We start from the raw sequence: 18,168 nt of genomic DNA, 5'->3' as shown, positions 1-18,168 counted from the left end.
TGATTTATAACCTTTTTATTGTGTATGATTGTATATTTTATGCATTTATACTAAAAGACATTTATGATAATTTGATTACAAACACTAAAATTTATTTTTTAATAAGATATAGTGACCTGTACAGATTGACGTCGTAACCATATTATGACTGACCAGAAACATAGGAAATCTCACCAAATCGCAAAAATATAATTAGAAAATTAGTAAAAAAATACATATTTAACTAGTGTTAAGTATTTAATTAATCAATAAATATATTATTTTGTAGTTTTCACAATGAAAACTTAGCGCCATCGATGCCGGTTGTCTAATTTCCTCGTCAGGCTTTTGATGTGAATTTTGAAATGGAAACTTGTGATCTAAGTTGGCTGCTGTAACTAAATAAGCGATCAAGAGTATTACAAATGACAAATATTGACCAGTTTTGTAAACCCCAGTCACACTTGTATGAAAATGAGCTAATCCGGTGAGTTCTGAAGTTTAGGGTCATTTATTCTTAGAAAAAAATAACCAAAATATAAAAGTAATTGAGTTTATAAATAAAAGAAATAACTTATAAGTAGTTTATGTAGTAAAGTTCAGGATTTTCAAGAATCCAGTACAATTTAGCCCCACTGATAAGACGTATGTGGCAATGTCAACGCTGCATGTTAGCCCAAATTTGATCGCCAAGAAAGTGGTGATAGATTTGTTATTTCTGATTTTATTATGATCTGTAAGTAGGATCGAATCTTGAATAACATAAAACAAACAAAAGTCTAACTTATTTTATTTTCACGTAAAGAATACACATGTTTGATTTCATCAGTACGATTTTTGTCACATTTTTATAGAAATTCACAAATTTGCTGATTTTTCAGTAATTTAATAATTAATTAAATAGTTTTTGATTATAAAAGTAAGCTAATTAATTATATTTTTGTCATTTTGATTAAATAATAATTATTATGAAAACAATTGAGATTTTTAGATGGCCTACCATGGTAGGCCACGCGAGTACTCGTGTAAAAAAAAGGGGCGCGTGTACTGCAGTGTTAAAGGCTCTAAGTTCAGTGAATTTACTTCTATCATTACACTCATGGAAACTCATCAGCTCAACATAATATAATATTATGCTCAAATATAACTATAATCGTCCTTATAAATTTTAAGGAGAATAACATACGGTCTCATAGATCTTATGATCAAATTGCTAACTTGGTAACCTGAACACCAAGATCGAATCATTTATTTACATTGAAGTTACATTATAATTTTGTAAATCGTTCGACAAATTCGGGTTTCATTCTTAAAGACGATTAAAAGTACCAATAATAAGGGCTATAATTAGATAATTCATGGTGTGGTGACTGGTGGTAGTGATAATGATGATGATGAATGTAACTTGCATAGAAGCATATGCTTTCAGTTCTTAACACTAGAAAGACCGGAGCGGTCAAATGACCGCATTTTCGTTTTTAATTTGCGATATTTTTGTTACCGTTGCGTGAAATTCATTTTCCTCTAGTGACATTTAATAATTTTCGATTGTTTAAATTGTGATAACCTGTTTTTAATGATTGCTCAATAATTATAAGTTTTAAATAACAACCTACCTAGAAAGACCGCAGCGGTCAATTGACCGCTTGAATAAAATTTCTAAAGAAAGTGGGTTTTTCTTGCAAGTTTTATGTTTCTTTCAAATTTTTTATTATTCTTATGTTTCGTTTGTGTATTGTATTTGAAATTTGATTTAAAGTTTATAAAAAACTTGACTGAAATAGACTTGTCTATTTAAGTTGTCTACTTTAGTTCCTTGAATGACTCATAGGACAAAAGTGGGATAAATACTTTTATTTACATAAATGGTCTAAAATTTCACATTTTTATATATAAAAATAATGGTAATATATTTACAAATATAGTATGTGCACAAATAAAACCTTTTGCCTTGCTTGTTTTGATATTGTAACGTATTTCAAGTTTTTGCGTAATGAAACCCTGTTTTTGAAAATTATCAACGTTACTAGAAAAATCGGTGTGAATTTTCATAGTATTGTTGCCTGAGTTGACCTAGCACAGCCAGGGTTTATTAGTAGTTCGAATTTGAATAATATTATATTTATGCTGAGTTCATTTTATTTTTTGTTTTACCTACACAAATGACGCAAATAACAAACTAAAGGTTGCGAATTGTATTTCTATGAAAATATGATAAAAATTGTTATATTTAAGCTAAATTTAAGTATATTTCATTTCTAAAGCATATTTTTTGTACTTTTTTTAGCTTTAGTGATAAAAGATTTTTATATTGTGACCAAAAATATGACACGAAAAAATAATAGTTTTGTCCTCCAATAGGGTAATTTCATCAAGATGTTCATGGCTTCTAGACGTGAATTACTGTACATAAGAGTAACTTCACCATTCTATTGCTAAAATGAGAAAATATAAATTTGAAAAAAAACGGTGTTTTATGCTCAAATACAGGAACAAAACCAATAAATCTTGTGGTTATAATGTCGTTATAATGTCATTATATCAGTAGCAGATATATAAAATGCTTTTTAAAATATTTTTCTTGAATATTTGTTCTATAATTTAATTTAGTTACATTTATAAATAATTACATGATTAATAAAATACAAAAGCAAAATAGTAAGATGCACAAAAAAATGTGAAAACATACGATGGGTCATTTGACCGCTCTTGGTCTTTCTAGGGAGTTCAGAATTCTGGTCTTTCTAGTGTTAAACCAACTCCGAAACCCCCAAACTTGTATTTATAAGGAAGGAAAATCTTGCTTTTTGGTAGCATGCATAACTCTCCTAAACCTCAACTATTTCTACGTACACAATCTTCATTATTTATATATATAATAGTACTATGTATAATATGTATCAATAATAACTATCGCAACCACTATATATATATATATATATATATATATATATAAGGCACATTAAAGAGTAAGAATTATTTAACACTTTTTGGTTCATTATAAATTATTATTGGTTTTACGCTGGAAGTCGGTTTTGATTTTTTGTAAAAAAATAATAATTATTAATTTACACTCCAACTGCAGTGTAAAATAATATAAAGTGGACAAGCTCACATTCAGAATTTTATGAGGCGCACGCATATTTAAGCGTAATTTCAAATAACTTTAGAAATAAAAATAATGCAGCATCATAACACGCAAATATATTATAACAAGGTTTGTGTTTATCTCGCACGAATTTTAAGAACTCGGTTGGAGTTACGGCTAAGCATCGTATTATTCTTTGACCATTGATTTTTTAATTTCTAAGTCGCCTTTTTCTAAATATGTACACGTATCTATATTTGTATATACAAAGATTACAGTTTTGCATGTAGCACAACAATTATAGCTTTGCATGGACTGGCACTCGGAGTATTTTTTACAAGGCAGTAATTACTGAACAATATCACGCGATGGAATGATAATATCTAACACAACTTCCGGAAAATAGCCCATGCGTTACGCACACTCCTTGAAGGTGCACATCATTATTGTCTACAAAATATGGTTGTAGTGAGAATATTTTATAATAAAATATCAATAACTAGATGTTCCGCGCGGCTTCGCCCGCGTAATTTAGGAATATAACGGAACCGTACATTTTCCGCAAAAAAAGAAACCTATGTCCTTTCACGTGGCCTATTCTTCATGTGTGCCAAATAATATAACATAATAAGCAATTTTGAATAATTTCCTCCGTTTTTTCCACATTTTCCTCTATTTCTTCGCTCCTTAGTCTAAGCGTGATAAAATATAGCCTATAGCCTTCCTCAACAACTTATCTAACACTGAAAGAATTTTTTAATCGGACCTGTAGTTTCTGAGCTTAACGCGTGCCTAATAAGCGCTATCAAATAATTTCCCTCCTTTTTTTCCACACTTTCCTCTATTTCTTTGCTCTTATTAGTATGAGCGTGATAAAATATAGCCTATAGCCTTCCTCGATAAATGGGTTATCTTACACTGAAATATTTTTTTAAAATCGGACCAGTAGTTCCTGAGATTAGCGCGTACAAACAAAATAACAAACTAACAGACTCTTCCGCTTTATAATATTACTATAGATTATTTTCTTCATCGTTTTTAATTCCATTCAGCTTACGATTAGTTTTTAAGAATTTCGGTATAACGAATAAAATAATTATTATTCAGTCGATACAGTTATACTGTTTAGTATTTTGTAGCGGCGACACAAACATAATATTAGGACAAGTGGTAGGCGTTTTTTCTCAATTCTAACCAATATGCTTTACAAGTAAGTTTCTATGTGTGTGTGTTATTTCAAGCAAATAATAATTTTGGGTTTGGGCGGCCTATTACCAAAAACTTCTATTTTTAAATAGAATTCTTTGCTTAGTACTAAACCCATAATTATACAACTGTGTTATTACACAAGATAGTGATCATAGTGAATTAACTAAAATTAATCGATATTTATACTTACTACACTTACTAATATTATAAATGCAAAAGTGTAGAACCTCTTCACACCCAAACCGCTGAACCGATTTTGCTGGAATTTGGTATGGAGATACTTTGAGTCCGCAGTAACGGCACAGGATACTTTTTATCCCGGAAAATGTACTAGTTTCATATTATTTACGGCGTTTACTATTTCGTAGCTCTACTACGAAGTTGCTACGCGCGGCGTAAAAAGGCGTAGCGTGTATCAAACAAGACGTTTCCCGTAATTTTATACGTGGGAGAGCCATGCTTCGGCACGAATGGGCCGGCTCGACCGGAGAAATACCACGTTCTCACAGAAAACCGGCGTGAAACAGTGCTTGCGCTGTGTTTCGCCGAGTGAGTGAGTTTACCAGAGGCCCAAATCCCCTACTCTATTCCCTTCCATACCCTCCCCTATTCCCTTCCCTTCCCTTCTCTACCCTCTCCTATTACCCTATTAAAAGGCCGGCAACGCACCTGCAGCGCTTCTGATGCTGCGAGTGTCCATGGGCGACAGAAGTTGCTTTCCATCAGGTGACCCGTTTGCTCGTTTGCCCCCTTATATCATAAAAAAAAAACTTTGTTTCTAAATTTGATTTCGTCGACATTTTCTTATTCTATGTTATTTACCAGTGCGCAAAGTTTCCTTGTACAAAATTTTCAGGAACTTGAGCGCGAATAGTCAGGGAGCCCTAGAACAATTTTTTTTATTACTATCAAGCGAATTTTTTGTGAGTAGCTTCATTTTGAAAAGATAAACGACATTTTCATTAGATTTGCTAACAGAAATAGAAAGGATTTCATACTTTGATTTGATGGTCCTAAAATATGTATTGTTATATTTGTAGAACAATGTTACTTTTAAATTATATAACTATTAACCTACCAATATACAAAAAATCAGCTGGTTAGGGTTACGTTTTAGGGTTCTGTAATCAACAAAACTTGGTTGACTACGGTACCCTAAACGGTTGAAAAAGATGATTATAAGGATTTGATCATAAAGGTTAAATAGTCGTATATTTTAGCACTGAGTGATAGAACGGAGTTGCGGGCGTCATTTAGCCGACTTCCAGACAATGCGATTAAAGAAAGTATTAAAAGAAAAATTACATAAAAAAGAAAAAAAAAAGATAAAACCGAAAAGATACAAATAAAAGATACAAAACAGCCCTGATCATGTTAGGGGGAGGAATTATTTAAAAAAAAAAAACTACTTACGTACTACTACTACTCGTAGAAGATTGTGTTGTTCTATATTTTAGTCCCTAAGAGACATAATATTGCGGTCTTGACAATGTCTATAGAAAGTTTCAAAGCAGACAGTAGAGTCAGAGTAGACAGAATGATAGAGTATACCGACTAAGAACTGATGTTGAATTTTTTAAATTTGACGTATTATGATGAAAATCGTCGCTAGGGTTGTTACGTTGTTACCTACGAATTTAAAACTATGACATATTCGCTGGACGTGTTCCTCTTTGGTCGTATTGTTGTTTGTGTTTTGGCACATGCGATTAAAATTGACAGAATCCAATTTTGAAATCTCTATTTTAAATATTTAAAAATAAATTATATCAGCCAGCGCGAGGCAAATTCCGTTTATAATCCTAGTGAAACCCGACGAATTTGACAGATATTGAAACCTGTCCGTCTCTTTGCAGTCGAACTACTGGTCGTTATGTCTATTGTGGTAGAGTCTGATCAACTTGTGACATCTGAAACTGACGGGATGTCACGTGGACGGCACAGCTCTTCCACATTACACATTTACTCCACCAGTAACAACTAACACTTAAGGTAACGTCATAAGGATCATTCTCCTTCAAAATGAGGTAACGGGAGTGAATACTCGATATTTCTCAACTTTTTGTATGAAGTAAAGTTTCACACGTTTGTGTGAAACTTTACTTAGTCGATGACAGTTTGTGCGGTGACGGCTGTCAAACCGTGCAAAACTGTACTGTAAAACGTTTTGCGCAAAAACTAATCAATAGTTTGTATCGTGAGATTTGTATATTTATCGAAATATATTCCCATATCAATTAATAGCCAATATTGACTAAAATATTTTTAACAGTAACAAAACTGAGCTGATTAGATCCAGATTCTATTAAACAGAAAAATGATTATGCTGATATGAAGTCGACAAAATCAAAGCTTTATTGTAAAGATAAGGGTCATTATTTTTAACAAAAAATTAAAACCGCCTTCCAAGGTAAAAACAATAATAACATCCTTATAATATGAACTAAAAAGTATTAAATAATTTTTCCTATCTAATAGTGCCTTTTTCCGAATTCGGCTAAACCTCAACTATTTCTGTACTCAATCTTCATCATTTTGAAGTCGGTACCAGATAGCTGAATCTTTAGTTCTCTGACAGAATATTTGAAACTTTCGGAACTGGCACCGACATAGCATATGCTTTCAGTTCTTAAAACAACGCCTAAACCCCCAAACTTGTATCTATAAGGAATCCGGAGTTCTCTTAGTATCTTCGGAACCATAGTATACCTTGGTGCAAAATCTTGCGTTTTGGTAGCATATGCTTAGGATGCTTCTCATAAAACCAAAATCACCATATGTTTCCATATAAATTTTGAGGAGTTCCCTCGATTACTCATGGATCCTATCATCAGATCACCACTTTTGTGAAAATGGGACCAAATTGGAGTAAAACCTAATATAACAAAACAAAAATTTTGAAAATCGGTTCACAAACGGCGGAGTAGTGGTCGAACATACAAAAAAAACCTCCTCGTTTTTTGGAAGTCGGTTAAAAAGTGAAATATATTATGATGAGCCAAATTTTCATGCAGATTGTATAGTCAATTTGATAAATGACATTCATAAAAAAATAATCAACCTGAACTAAAAATGGCATGAAAGAATATCGAATTTTAGAAAATCCACAATTTCGAATTGCTAGTTCAAAAGAAAAATCACGGCATGGATTTATTACCTTAACAATAATAAAATTGATAGCATAGCGATCCCGGTTTAGAATACGTTCGAAATTAAAAAAGAAATATTATATTTCTATTTTAACTACAAAGAGATTCTGGACGTAATATTTTTCTATTGTAGATAAATAAACAACTTCTGATACTTGAGAATCTAACTTTATATTTTACATTTAATGAAGGTAAAAAAAAATATAGCTCGCTCGAGAAGCCTACGTCGGTCGTTAGCGCAGTACCAAACAATACCTCCTCATTACGAGTTATTTGGCTGAAGCACTGACCCGACCGCGAATCACTACCGCGGAAATAAAATAATTAATGTTCACAAAAATTTCATTAAAATTTTAGTCATTTTGGAAACTTTGCATTTTTAAGCAGTTTGATCTTATTATTTACGCGTGAAATGTTTTCAAGTGTTAAATCAGTTTGCATCAAATAGTCAACACAGTTTCGTCACCGTCATAATGTTCATAGCCATAATTTAACGCCCCCGTGGTCTAGACTCTAAAGCGCGGCTCTTGACTCGGAGGTCGTGGGTTCGATTCCCGCTTTGGAAACATGTTATTGCCAAGTTTGGTTAGGACAATGCAGGCTGATCACCTGATTGTCTGACAAATAAGATAATCCATGCGTCGGATGGGCATGTAAAAAGTAGGTCCTGCGCCTGATCTCTCGCCGGTCGTGTTGGTCTTCCGTCCCATTGGGTTATGACAGTAAAGAAATATAGAGTGCTGTGTGCTGCACACACACTTGGGCACTATAAAAATTACTCCTGCGTAGCTGGCCTGGTTTTAATGAAACCGGCCACCGTCACCTAAACCGGTGTGGGAGCTAAAAAAATATATTTACTTATTATGATATTTTTTATATATAAAAATTGATTTTCAAATGTGTTAGTCGCGCTAAAACTCGAAAACGGCTGAACGGATTGGGCTGATTTTAGTCTTAAAATACTCGTAGAAGTCCATAGAAGGTTTTAAAGTTCACCGGGACAGCTAATATATGATATAAGTACGAAAGTGTGTCTGTCTGTCTGTTACCTCTTCACCCCCAAACCGCTGAAACGATTTTGTTGAAATATTATGGTATGGAGATACCTTGAGTTTATCGGAAAAATGTACAGACCCCTCCCGATAAACGGATTTAGGCGCAATACTGCAACTGAGTTTTGGGCTTCATATACAATAAACATACTAATATTTTATATTATAAATGCGAAAGTGTATCTGTCTGACTGTCTGTGTGTCCGTCTGACACCCGATGACACCCGCAACTCCGGTGTGCCAAAATTCGTTTATCACGCGGCGGGAATCGTACATCTTTCCGGGATAAAATGTATCCTTTATCCTTTCCCTGTACTCAAAGTACCTCCATACCAAATTTCAGCAAAATCGGTTCAGCGGTTTGGACGTGAAGAGGTAACAGACAGACAGACACTTGCGTATTTATAATATTACTTGCTGTCCCGGTGAACTTCGTGTCACTTTAAAACCTTCCCTGGACTACTACGAATATTTTAAGACTAAAATCAGCCCAATCCGTCCATGCGTTTTTGAGTTTTAGCGCGACTAACACATTTGAAAATCCATTTTTATATATATAGATTAGTATGGATTTATTAATCCACGTTAAGTTCAGTCCAAACAGCAAAGGTCAAACCGCCGTACTCAGAGACATTTAATTATGATTAACCTTCAATTTAATGAAGAGTTTGACAGATGGGGCTTATGTCAAAATTTTGAATTGATTACATTTAACTAATTAATGTTCCACTCTGAGTGCGACAGTAAGACAATCCTATTGGATAGCAAATTCAAATATCTTAAGTAATTCTATTGAGAATTCCTATGGTTTAGTTTAGTAATTTAATCAACCGTGAAGTCTCAACTACCAGCCTTGTAGTTAAATTGCATTCTATAGTTTCGATCGCAAAGTAAAAATAAAAATAAGCCATCTAGAAACAACATGTTGCTCACGGTACTTTTTAACAAAATATCTCGTAATTTTTTATTTCTACCTTCATTGTTAAAACTATCGAATGCAATTGTACTAGCGCTCTCATTCGATATGAATACATTGGCATAGTAAAAGGAGGGGAAGTAAGTTATCTTCATATAAAGGCACCGCGCGCGGCTTGTATGTGTGCGCCATAGTATCAATGCGTCGCCACGTACGGCACACAACAAAATCTCAGCCAGTTTTATAAGGCTGGTACCGCCGAGATTTTGTTGTGTGCCGTACGTGGCGAGCTCCTTTTACTATGACATTGGTTTAGGTTCGACTACTTTCATGCGCAAGGCGAATGCGAATCAAACTTTTCAGAGGGAGTCAACGCTCAGAAAAGTTGAATTTGCATCCGTCGAAATGTATAAGGAAGCGTGGCTACATTAATTAGAAACATTACCGGCTTATCGTCTCAAATCCCTCGTAAATTTATCTTAAACTCGGTAAGCATTTTATTTTTATAACTAATTTACATCTCGCGAATCGTCTTTTAGTATATTTCGCATCTCGAGGGTATAAAAACATAACCTGCATAATTTACCCATTTCCTCAAAAACTTTGTGAGTGTTTCGAGTTATATTTCATGATATTGGGAACGAAGGGGCGCGATAAACTTCACGACTGAACATTTTAGAAGACAGTAACTTTAATTTGTATCTTCCTTACTTATCTGACTTGTCAAACAAGTTTTAAATGTCGCTTTGATCTCGAATTAATTTAAGGTTCAAATATTGTTGTTGGGTTTCCAAATTATTATGAAACCTTATTAGATTTAGCACATGACTGATTTTAATGGTCGAAAGTTTCAATCACCTTTGGCATACTCAGGTACTGAGGTATACCTAGGTATAGTACTTATGTTAGACAGATCCAGGACATCCCTCCGTATAAGGCTGAAGGCAAACCGCAGGTGGTTTTATTGGGTAAGCCCGGCGCTTCTTACCGGGAGTCTCACATACCCCGGGGTGTTTCAGCTAACTGAGGCACACAACCCGTGGCGCCCTATACTCGTTTGGCTCGATTTATATTCGTCATCGTTAATGAGCGATTGGCCGCTACACCGCGAGATTACAAACGATAATAATAGAATGTAACAATTTATTTAATTAGCGGAGCGGTCATGCTGTCATTTATAGAGTAAGAGCCCGCGAGGGCGAGACCTTCCTTCGTTTCGTAAAGCCGAAAGTTTACCTGTTTGTTGCTTTTTCAGAGGTAGGAACGACCAGAAACTATGGAGTTTCGGTCGCGATTGCTTTAGGAGATATTCAGATCTGAAGGTCTACCTGACCTTCGAGAAGAAGTAAGCTCAATTTTGTAGCTTATATTCTTCGCGGTAAGTGGGGGAATCTCGTCTTCCAGTGCCGGACATTTTTGACAGTTGCTTCCCACTACTAGACACCCTTAAAGTCTAATACTTTAAGAAAGTTTAAATGACTTACAATGATTGTGATGAACCTGCGTATGTTATTATTAATTTCAACTCCATATTCCACGTGTTTCGAAATTAATATTGAAGGATAGAGAGAACCGAACCACAAAAAGTGTAAGTCACAATATATTTTCTTTTCTTACTTACAAAATATATTGCCTTAGTTATTTAAATCAGGGCTCTGAGCTAAAGGGTCATTATTAATAGTGTAATCGATTGTGAAATAAAAGTCTACGGGATTTCCTACACTTAATTGCAAAATTAATGTCATTTATTTAATGTATATCAAATCAAAATAATATAAATGTTCGATTTCTAATAGTGACACGCGAAATACGCAAATCATCTCGACCTGAGGAGTTAGGATTAAAATAAAAGAACTCATTCTGAGTAGCATCTGTAGTATCTAGCACCTTTGTCCTTTAGGCCCTGTCAGTTCGCATAAAAAGGACACACGACAAAACTTAGTAAGCCGCGACGTCCGTCAGCCGACATGAGATTACTCGGCGTTGCAAATGTGGAGGTTTATTCAGCCTTCCACAGGTTTTTGTGGAGATACCGCGCGAATACTAAACAGGTTTGAAATTTATTATGACAGTTTATTCGCGAGCTGAAAAAGAAGGAGATTATGTTGTAGCAAGATTTGTTTAGGTTACGTGTACGTTTTTGCTGATATGCAAATACGGAGGATACTAAGCCACGGTCTGACAAGAACTGGGAAAGTTGCACGATATCTGATGAATTAAGTAGTCTTAACGGCCCTAATACAACGTACTTTCGTATCTAAGACGCCAAACGAAGTTAATTTTTATCCATTTTTTTTAATCAAAAATATTTCATTTATATTTCCATACCTCCGTACTAATCCATACTAATATTCCATCCATATATCTGAAAGTGTGTCTGTTTGTGACCTCTTCACGCCCAAACCACTGAACCGTTTTTGCTGAAGTTTGGTACGGGGATATTTTGAGTCCTGGGAAAATAGGACACTTGTTATCCCGGAAAAATGTATGGTCTCCGCGCGATAAATAAATATTGGCGCAACAAAGTTGCGGGCGTCATCTAGTTTTAACTAGTCGTTCCGTGCAGTTTCTCCCGCGTTAATTAGGAATTTTACGGAAACCGTACATATAATATTACAAATTGCTCCAGTCGTTCGTGAGATACAAACTTTCGAGTAGTTTTTCCTGTTTTATCCACATTCTTCTCAGTTCCTTCGATCCTATTAGACTTAGTGAGATAAAATATAGCCTTTAGCCTTCATCGATAAATGAAATATCTAACACTGAAAGAATTTTTCAAATCGGACCAATAGCTCCTGAGATTAGCGCGTTCAAACAAACCAACTCTTCAGCTTTAAAATGTATAGGCAAATATCAAATCCCAGTATGTCCACCATAAGTGAAACTTGGCAAATGAGAGAAATATGTTTTTGGCTATTGATAAAGGTATTTCTTGGAATTTTCAGCAAACGAGGATTTATATAGGAGGTAGTGTGTAAATAAAAATATAAAAATACAGTTTTAATAAGAGATTACGCTTTAAAACCTTGTTAAAGTTTGGACATATTGGTGTTTGATATATACTGTCGAAATTTATCGGAGTTTGAAAAATATCGCTGTAGACTCACCGGATTTCGAAAAACAGGTACTGGACTTACCTAGCTTTGATAAATCTTATTTTGACAATCCCGTACTGAGGGTTGCTTCATCGTTACATTTTACTAAGCCATAAAATAAAACACATCTTAATATTACAATGTAGTTTAACTTTATTCTCGACATTTTTCTTTTTAACTTTTGACACAGACATCTTCTTTGCTCTTTCAGGATTCACCACACTAATTTGTATAATGTATTCTTCCATTTTACTCACAAAATTCAATAAAATCGACGACAGCGAGGCGTATTTCTTTCGAAAATTCTTCAAACTGGGAGCCACTTTGGACGCCATTCTTAGTTGTGATTGGCCGAAGTGGACATGCTTGAGTTTGATTTCGATTTGTCAATGGACGTACTGGGTTTTGAAATAAATCGTCGATTTTAAACGTTGTTTTTATACAGTTTTTGTGTACTAACCGTGATTTGGAAAAAAGAAACATAAAGAAAACTAAATTTAGTTTCGAGTATGGGTGTGACTTGCCGGGTTTTGATATTTACCTACACAAATATAAGTATAATATTTATCTATACATCTATACATACATATAAATAAAATTGGAGTGTCTGTTTGTAATATTGAAAGAACCGTTTTTTACTAGATGCATATGAATGTATATAGGGTACATACACCAAAACAACATTTTTTACAATTTTTGTCTGTATGTCTGTCTGTCTGTCTGTCTGTCTGTTTGTTCCGGCTAATCTCTGAAATGGCTGGAACGATTTTGACGGGACTTTTGTTAGCACATAGCTGATGTAGTAAGACATAACTTAGGCTACTTTTTAACCGACTTCCGAAAAGGAGGAGGATATATTTCACTTTTTTTATATTGGTTCACGGACAACTCCGTCGTTTGTAGACCGATTTCCAAAATTCTTTTGTTGTTGTATGAGGTGTAGCCCGAATTTGATAACATGATCACAAAAGTGGTGATCTGATGATGCAATCCATGAGAAATCGACGGGACTCCTTAAAAAACATATGGAATCATGTAGTGATTTTACATTTTTCTGAAGGATTTTAAACTTAAACTACCAAAAAATAAGAATTTGCGCCGAAGTAGGTACACCCTGGTTCCGAAGATGCTGTACAGAACACTTGAATCCTTATAGATAAATGTTCGGCAATTTTGGCATTGTTTCAACAACTAAAAGCATATTATTATGTCAATGTATCAATAATACTAATCATCATCATCACTATAATATTATAATCATCACATTATTATCAAAAATCTTGCCTTTGATTATATTATTGATCCACCGTTTGTTGACTGATTTTCAAAACTCTTTTGTTGCTATTTAGTGTTTATAGAGATAAAATAACCCGAATTTGGTACAATGCTTAGGAAAGTGGTGATCTGATACTGAATTCGTGAGATATAGAGGGAACTCCTGGATATTTTTTGGGACACACATAGACGCGTCAACTATTTCTATATTCAATTTAGCGCAATTTCTACGTGCAATTTACCTTAAAAGTATTAAATAATAATTCTATTCTCAGACTTCATTATTTTGAAGTCGGTAGTACCGACTTCAAAATAATGAAGTCGGCACTACCGACTCGGTACCAACTACCAGCTAACCTAATCGCCAGTTCTATGACAAAATATAACTGCACTTTATATGACTGGTACCGACTTCAAATTATGAAGATTGAGAACAGAATACTGAGTACAGAATATGAATTAATAAATAATTAATTATATACTTAGTTCATTTAAGAAAATTACTATTGTCTTTACCTTGAAAGTCGGTTTCAATTTTTGTTTAAAAATAATAATTTTACACTTATTCGTTATCCTTAAGATTTTCTATACAGTATTGGCGTTTTTATCTATAACTTTAGGTTCATGAAAAGTGATCAGATCAACTACTTAACAAGATCCCATTTTTACTATTTGGGTAAGGAAGGGGAAAATTCTCTCTTTTTCATTTTCTTTTTTTATCACATTTTGCTGACGCGGACGAAGTCGTGGGCAACAGCTAGTTTAATATATAAGAAGATGTTTTCAGAACGTTGAGTCTACAAAGATTTTGATTTGATGCCACGTTTTAGTGGTTTTTTTAAATACTTTTGCCTGAAGGCAAGACTGCAATGAATTACAAAGAATTCAAAACAAAATTCAACAGATATCTGATAGTTAGCGTTAGTCGTCGTCGTATCTGATTCTTGAAATCTCCTCAAATCATTCGTTCACCTCAGGCTGGTCATACTTACTCTGAGGATAACAACAAGGAAAAAAGATGAATCGAGAAACTTCCTCTTTTTTGGAAGTCGGTTAAAAACAAAATGATACCTTCGTGTTCAGGAATATCTCATTGAAACATAGTAGTCACAAGTTTTTCAGAGCTGCAACTTTCACAGTGAACGCTTTAAAAAGAACACATTACTTAGTTTTGTTGTACCCAATATGACGTAAAAATTTGTATAAAATTCTGTTCCTCGTTATTTGGATTATAGTAAAAAACTTACGTTTGAACTCGTGTTCAACGAACGGGGTTAATTGGGGTATAATTGGAAAGACGCGGCTGTCGGAGCCCGTGAAATGATTTATTGCCGCTGCTCTTCTTGTTTCTATCTGTAATAATTTTGATTGTGGTTGCATATGACATAGAAATACAATACAGTATTCATACTAATATTTTAAAAGTGTGTCTGTCTGTCTGTTACCTCTTCACGCCCAAACCGCTGAACCGATTTTGGTGGGTATGATTTATGAAGATACTTTGAGTGCCGGGAAAGGACATGAGAAAAAAAATTCGATTCCCGCGCAATAAACGAATGGCGCAACGGAGTTGCAGGCGTCATCTTGTCTTTTTTTTTTTATTTTTTTTTTTTAAACGGGCTTTGGCCCACCACACATTCCCACCACTGTATCTCCTCCGTCATCTTGTCTGTAATAATTTTGACTGTGGTTGTTATACGCCATTGAAATACAATACAGTATAGAACAATTATAACTTACATAATATTACGTTAAACCGCTCAAATATGGCTTTAATTTTTGTGGTGTTTTTTTCAATCAAAGCATTGTTTGTATATGACCTTGAATAATGTTTACGAATACGTAGTTGCAAATTGATCCTGCTTACCCCACACAACATGCGCATTGCGCATACTTCAATTCGTAGCAGAGTCTTTTATAACAACTTAAGTAATAAACACATCTCGACCATACGAAATTAAACTTTACGAGTTTACGACCTAGAAGGCCTAATTGCTAAGTTATATAATTCTCTAGTTTTGCGTTTAATTACTTTCTAAGTTCCCAAATCTTAGGTACTAAGTTACAGCTCAAACTGTTATAATATGTTGTGTATAAAATTATACATTTTCTGTTTGTTACATACGAAATTTAGAGTCACTGCGTTAACTCACGCGCGTAGTATTGAGAGCTAAATGTCGTCCGATGTTGTATAGCCCAATAAGATCTAGTTGGCGATATCACTGGTCACGTCGCTATGGCGTCTCGGTGAGGTATGGCCCAAGTAACGTAGCGTTTTTGAAAACTTCATAGATATGACAATACGACGTCTTTCGGGCCCGCTAGTGTTCTACTAATATATTTTGTTTATTTCCAGGCAGTTCATCTTCCGTGTTGGGGACGCTAACTCGCGTTGCCTCCATCGTGGGCGGCGACGTGGACATGCCGTGCGACTCCCGCCCGCCTAACCGCAACGACAGCTTACTGCTCGTCGTCTGGTATAGAGACGACAACCCGGTCTACAGGTACATTTATGTAGGCTAAATATGTCAAAACTGTAGGCTACGATCATAAAGTTAATATACCTAGCGGAATAGACAAACAAAGGCCTGAGCAAGCGAGTCGTCACTATCAGTTACACTGCGTGGTAAAAAGAGACGTGTAATACATGACAGCAGAACTCTTTTTTTGACGTCCACTCGGCACTTATCGACACGTTGACAATTTAATCTCATAGAATGCATGTTCAATCATGCTTGTGTAAGTGTATACATAGGTACACGTCATATTTTTACACACAGATGTAAACCAATTTCGGTTTCGTAATTCGTTTGATAGCTCGAAATTGTTGCTCTATTTCGCTAGGTATATTAACTTAATGGCTACGATTTACAGTGTAATGGTAGAGTAAAAAAAAGTAGAAACGAGTAGCCGGTATTAGAATAGATCTCGAAATTTATAAAATTGCCATATCGGCCGGCGCGCGCCGTACTGTGTAAAGCTTAGGCCAAACCTACGTGAACAGGCGTCTGCGAAGCGGAGCGTCAAGTTGTCAAATGTGTTTTTTGTAACAAAATATACATTTGACAACTTGACGCTCCGCTTCGCAGACGCCTGTTCGCGTAGGTTTGGCCTAAGCTTTACTCAGCACTGTGAAACATGTCGAAATCGGTACTCGACGTGCCCAACTCGCGTAGATTCGTTCGTTTGTTTGAAGTCGAGGTACTCCTTAGTTCTGTCTACTCTGGTGTGGTATGTGGTCAACAGCGTTTTGAACTATTGACCATTGACGTACGAGTCATCCAGGAACCTTGTAAACTTTTTCATTCGGCGGAATTCGAGCCCGCGATCTCTGAATGCCATACAGAGGTCGTCTAAAGCTTCTAAAACGAAGCAAATACACTAGAAAAAGACCCGCACGTATAAGAGCGTCCTTGGCCTAGTGGAAAGACCTTTAGTTAGCACTCGAGAGGGTGCAGCCCTTCCTTCGATTCCGGGTGAAGGTGAAGGCGTGTACCAATGAGATATTTCAGATCATAATACAGCTGATGCTCGTGCCTCGTACGGTAAAGGAAATCGTAGTAAGGAACGCGCAAAGTTGGTTCCAGACCGGCTCATTCCTCTGGACTAGACCGACTATATTGCGCGAATGCCGTATGTACTTGGACAACCATACGGGCATTTAAATCTTCTCCCAGGCACTACAGTATTTGACAAGTGGTTACTTCGCTCCGAAAGTACTGCTATAAATCGTCCACAATGGATGCAAAGGCCTAGTATAGTGATGATGACGCTGAGCACACAATATGATGTTGTATAATATATTATATTGAGCAAACGGACCAAGCAACCGTTCCGAGCGAATCCTTGAATTAAATTTAAAGTATATTTATTCGATGTTTCATTTTCAATCTGAAAAAGGTCCAAAGGTATTTAATTATGTTGTTTAATTTCGTTCGAAACAAGCGGATATTGAGTTTTCCATAACAGCCTTAGGTATTGTAATATTAATTGTTCGCAAACAGATTGTGAAAAAGGAAGCCATAATAAGGAGTAAAGAGGTAACAGACAGACAGACAGATAGACATACTTTCGCATATTAGTATGGATTACCGCAAAAATAAATGAAAATATACCTTGTTTCATGTGGCATAGAAATTCGATATATCGCTTTCAATAAATATTCCACGAAAAAGTCTTTGCGAGGAAGGAAATTTGTAAAACACAAGTTCTCTCAATTACCCACAACAATAACCAGTAATATGATTTTCCGGAGTCCGATAAAAATACAATCTTTTGGGACACTTCCCTGATTGGATCCGATCAGTGCTGATAATATTGTGACCCATCTGCGACCGAAATTATTGAGACACGACAATATATTATTATACTAGATGACGCCCGCATGTCAATACTAATATTTTAA

At 35.1% G+C, this 18,168-nt stretch overlaps 1 protein-coding gene across 2 annotated transcripts in view; it reads left to right on the top strand.

Annotated features, from left to right (window-relative positions):
- The window catches only part of LOC121729149 (hemicentin-1-like), a 226,260-nt gene that overhangs the window by 92,698 nt on the left and 115,394 nt on the right, over positions 1-18,168 (top strand). For both annotated transcript variants that reach the window (XM_042117556.1, XM_042117555.1), the window contains exon 3: positions 16,120-16,267. In XM_042117556.1, the coding sequence (XP_041973490.1) occupies positions 16,120-16,267 (148 nt within the window). The remainder of the gene's footprint in view (positions 1-16,119; positions 16,268-18,168) is intronic.

The sequence above is a fragment of the Aricia agestis genome, chromosome 7, assembly GCF_905147365.1.
Source record: "Aricia agestis chromosome 7, ilAriAges1.1, whole genome shotgun sequence".
NCBI classification, from domain to species: domain Eukaryota; kingdom Metazoa; phylum Arthropoda; class Insecta; order Lepidoptera; family Lycaenidae; genus Aricia; species Aricia agestis.
The sequence above is the reverse complement of the archived record's forward strand: the minus strand, read 5'-3'. Positions and strand labels throughout refer to the sequence as shown.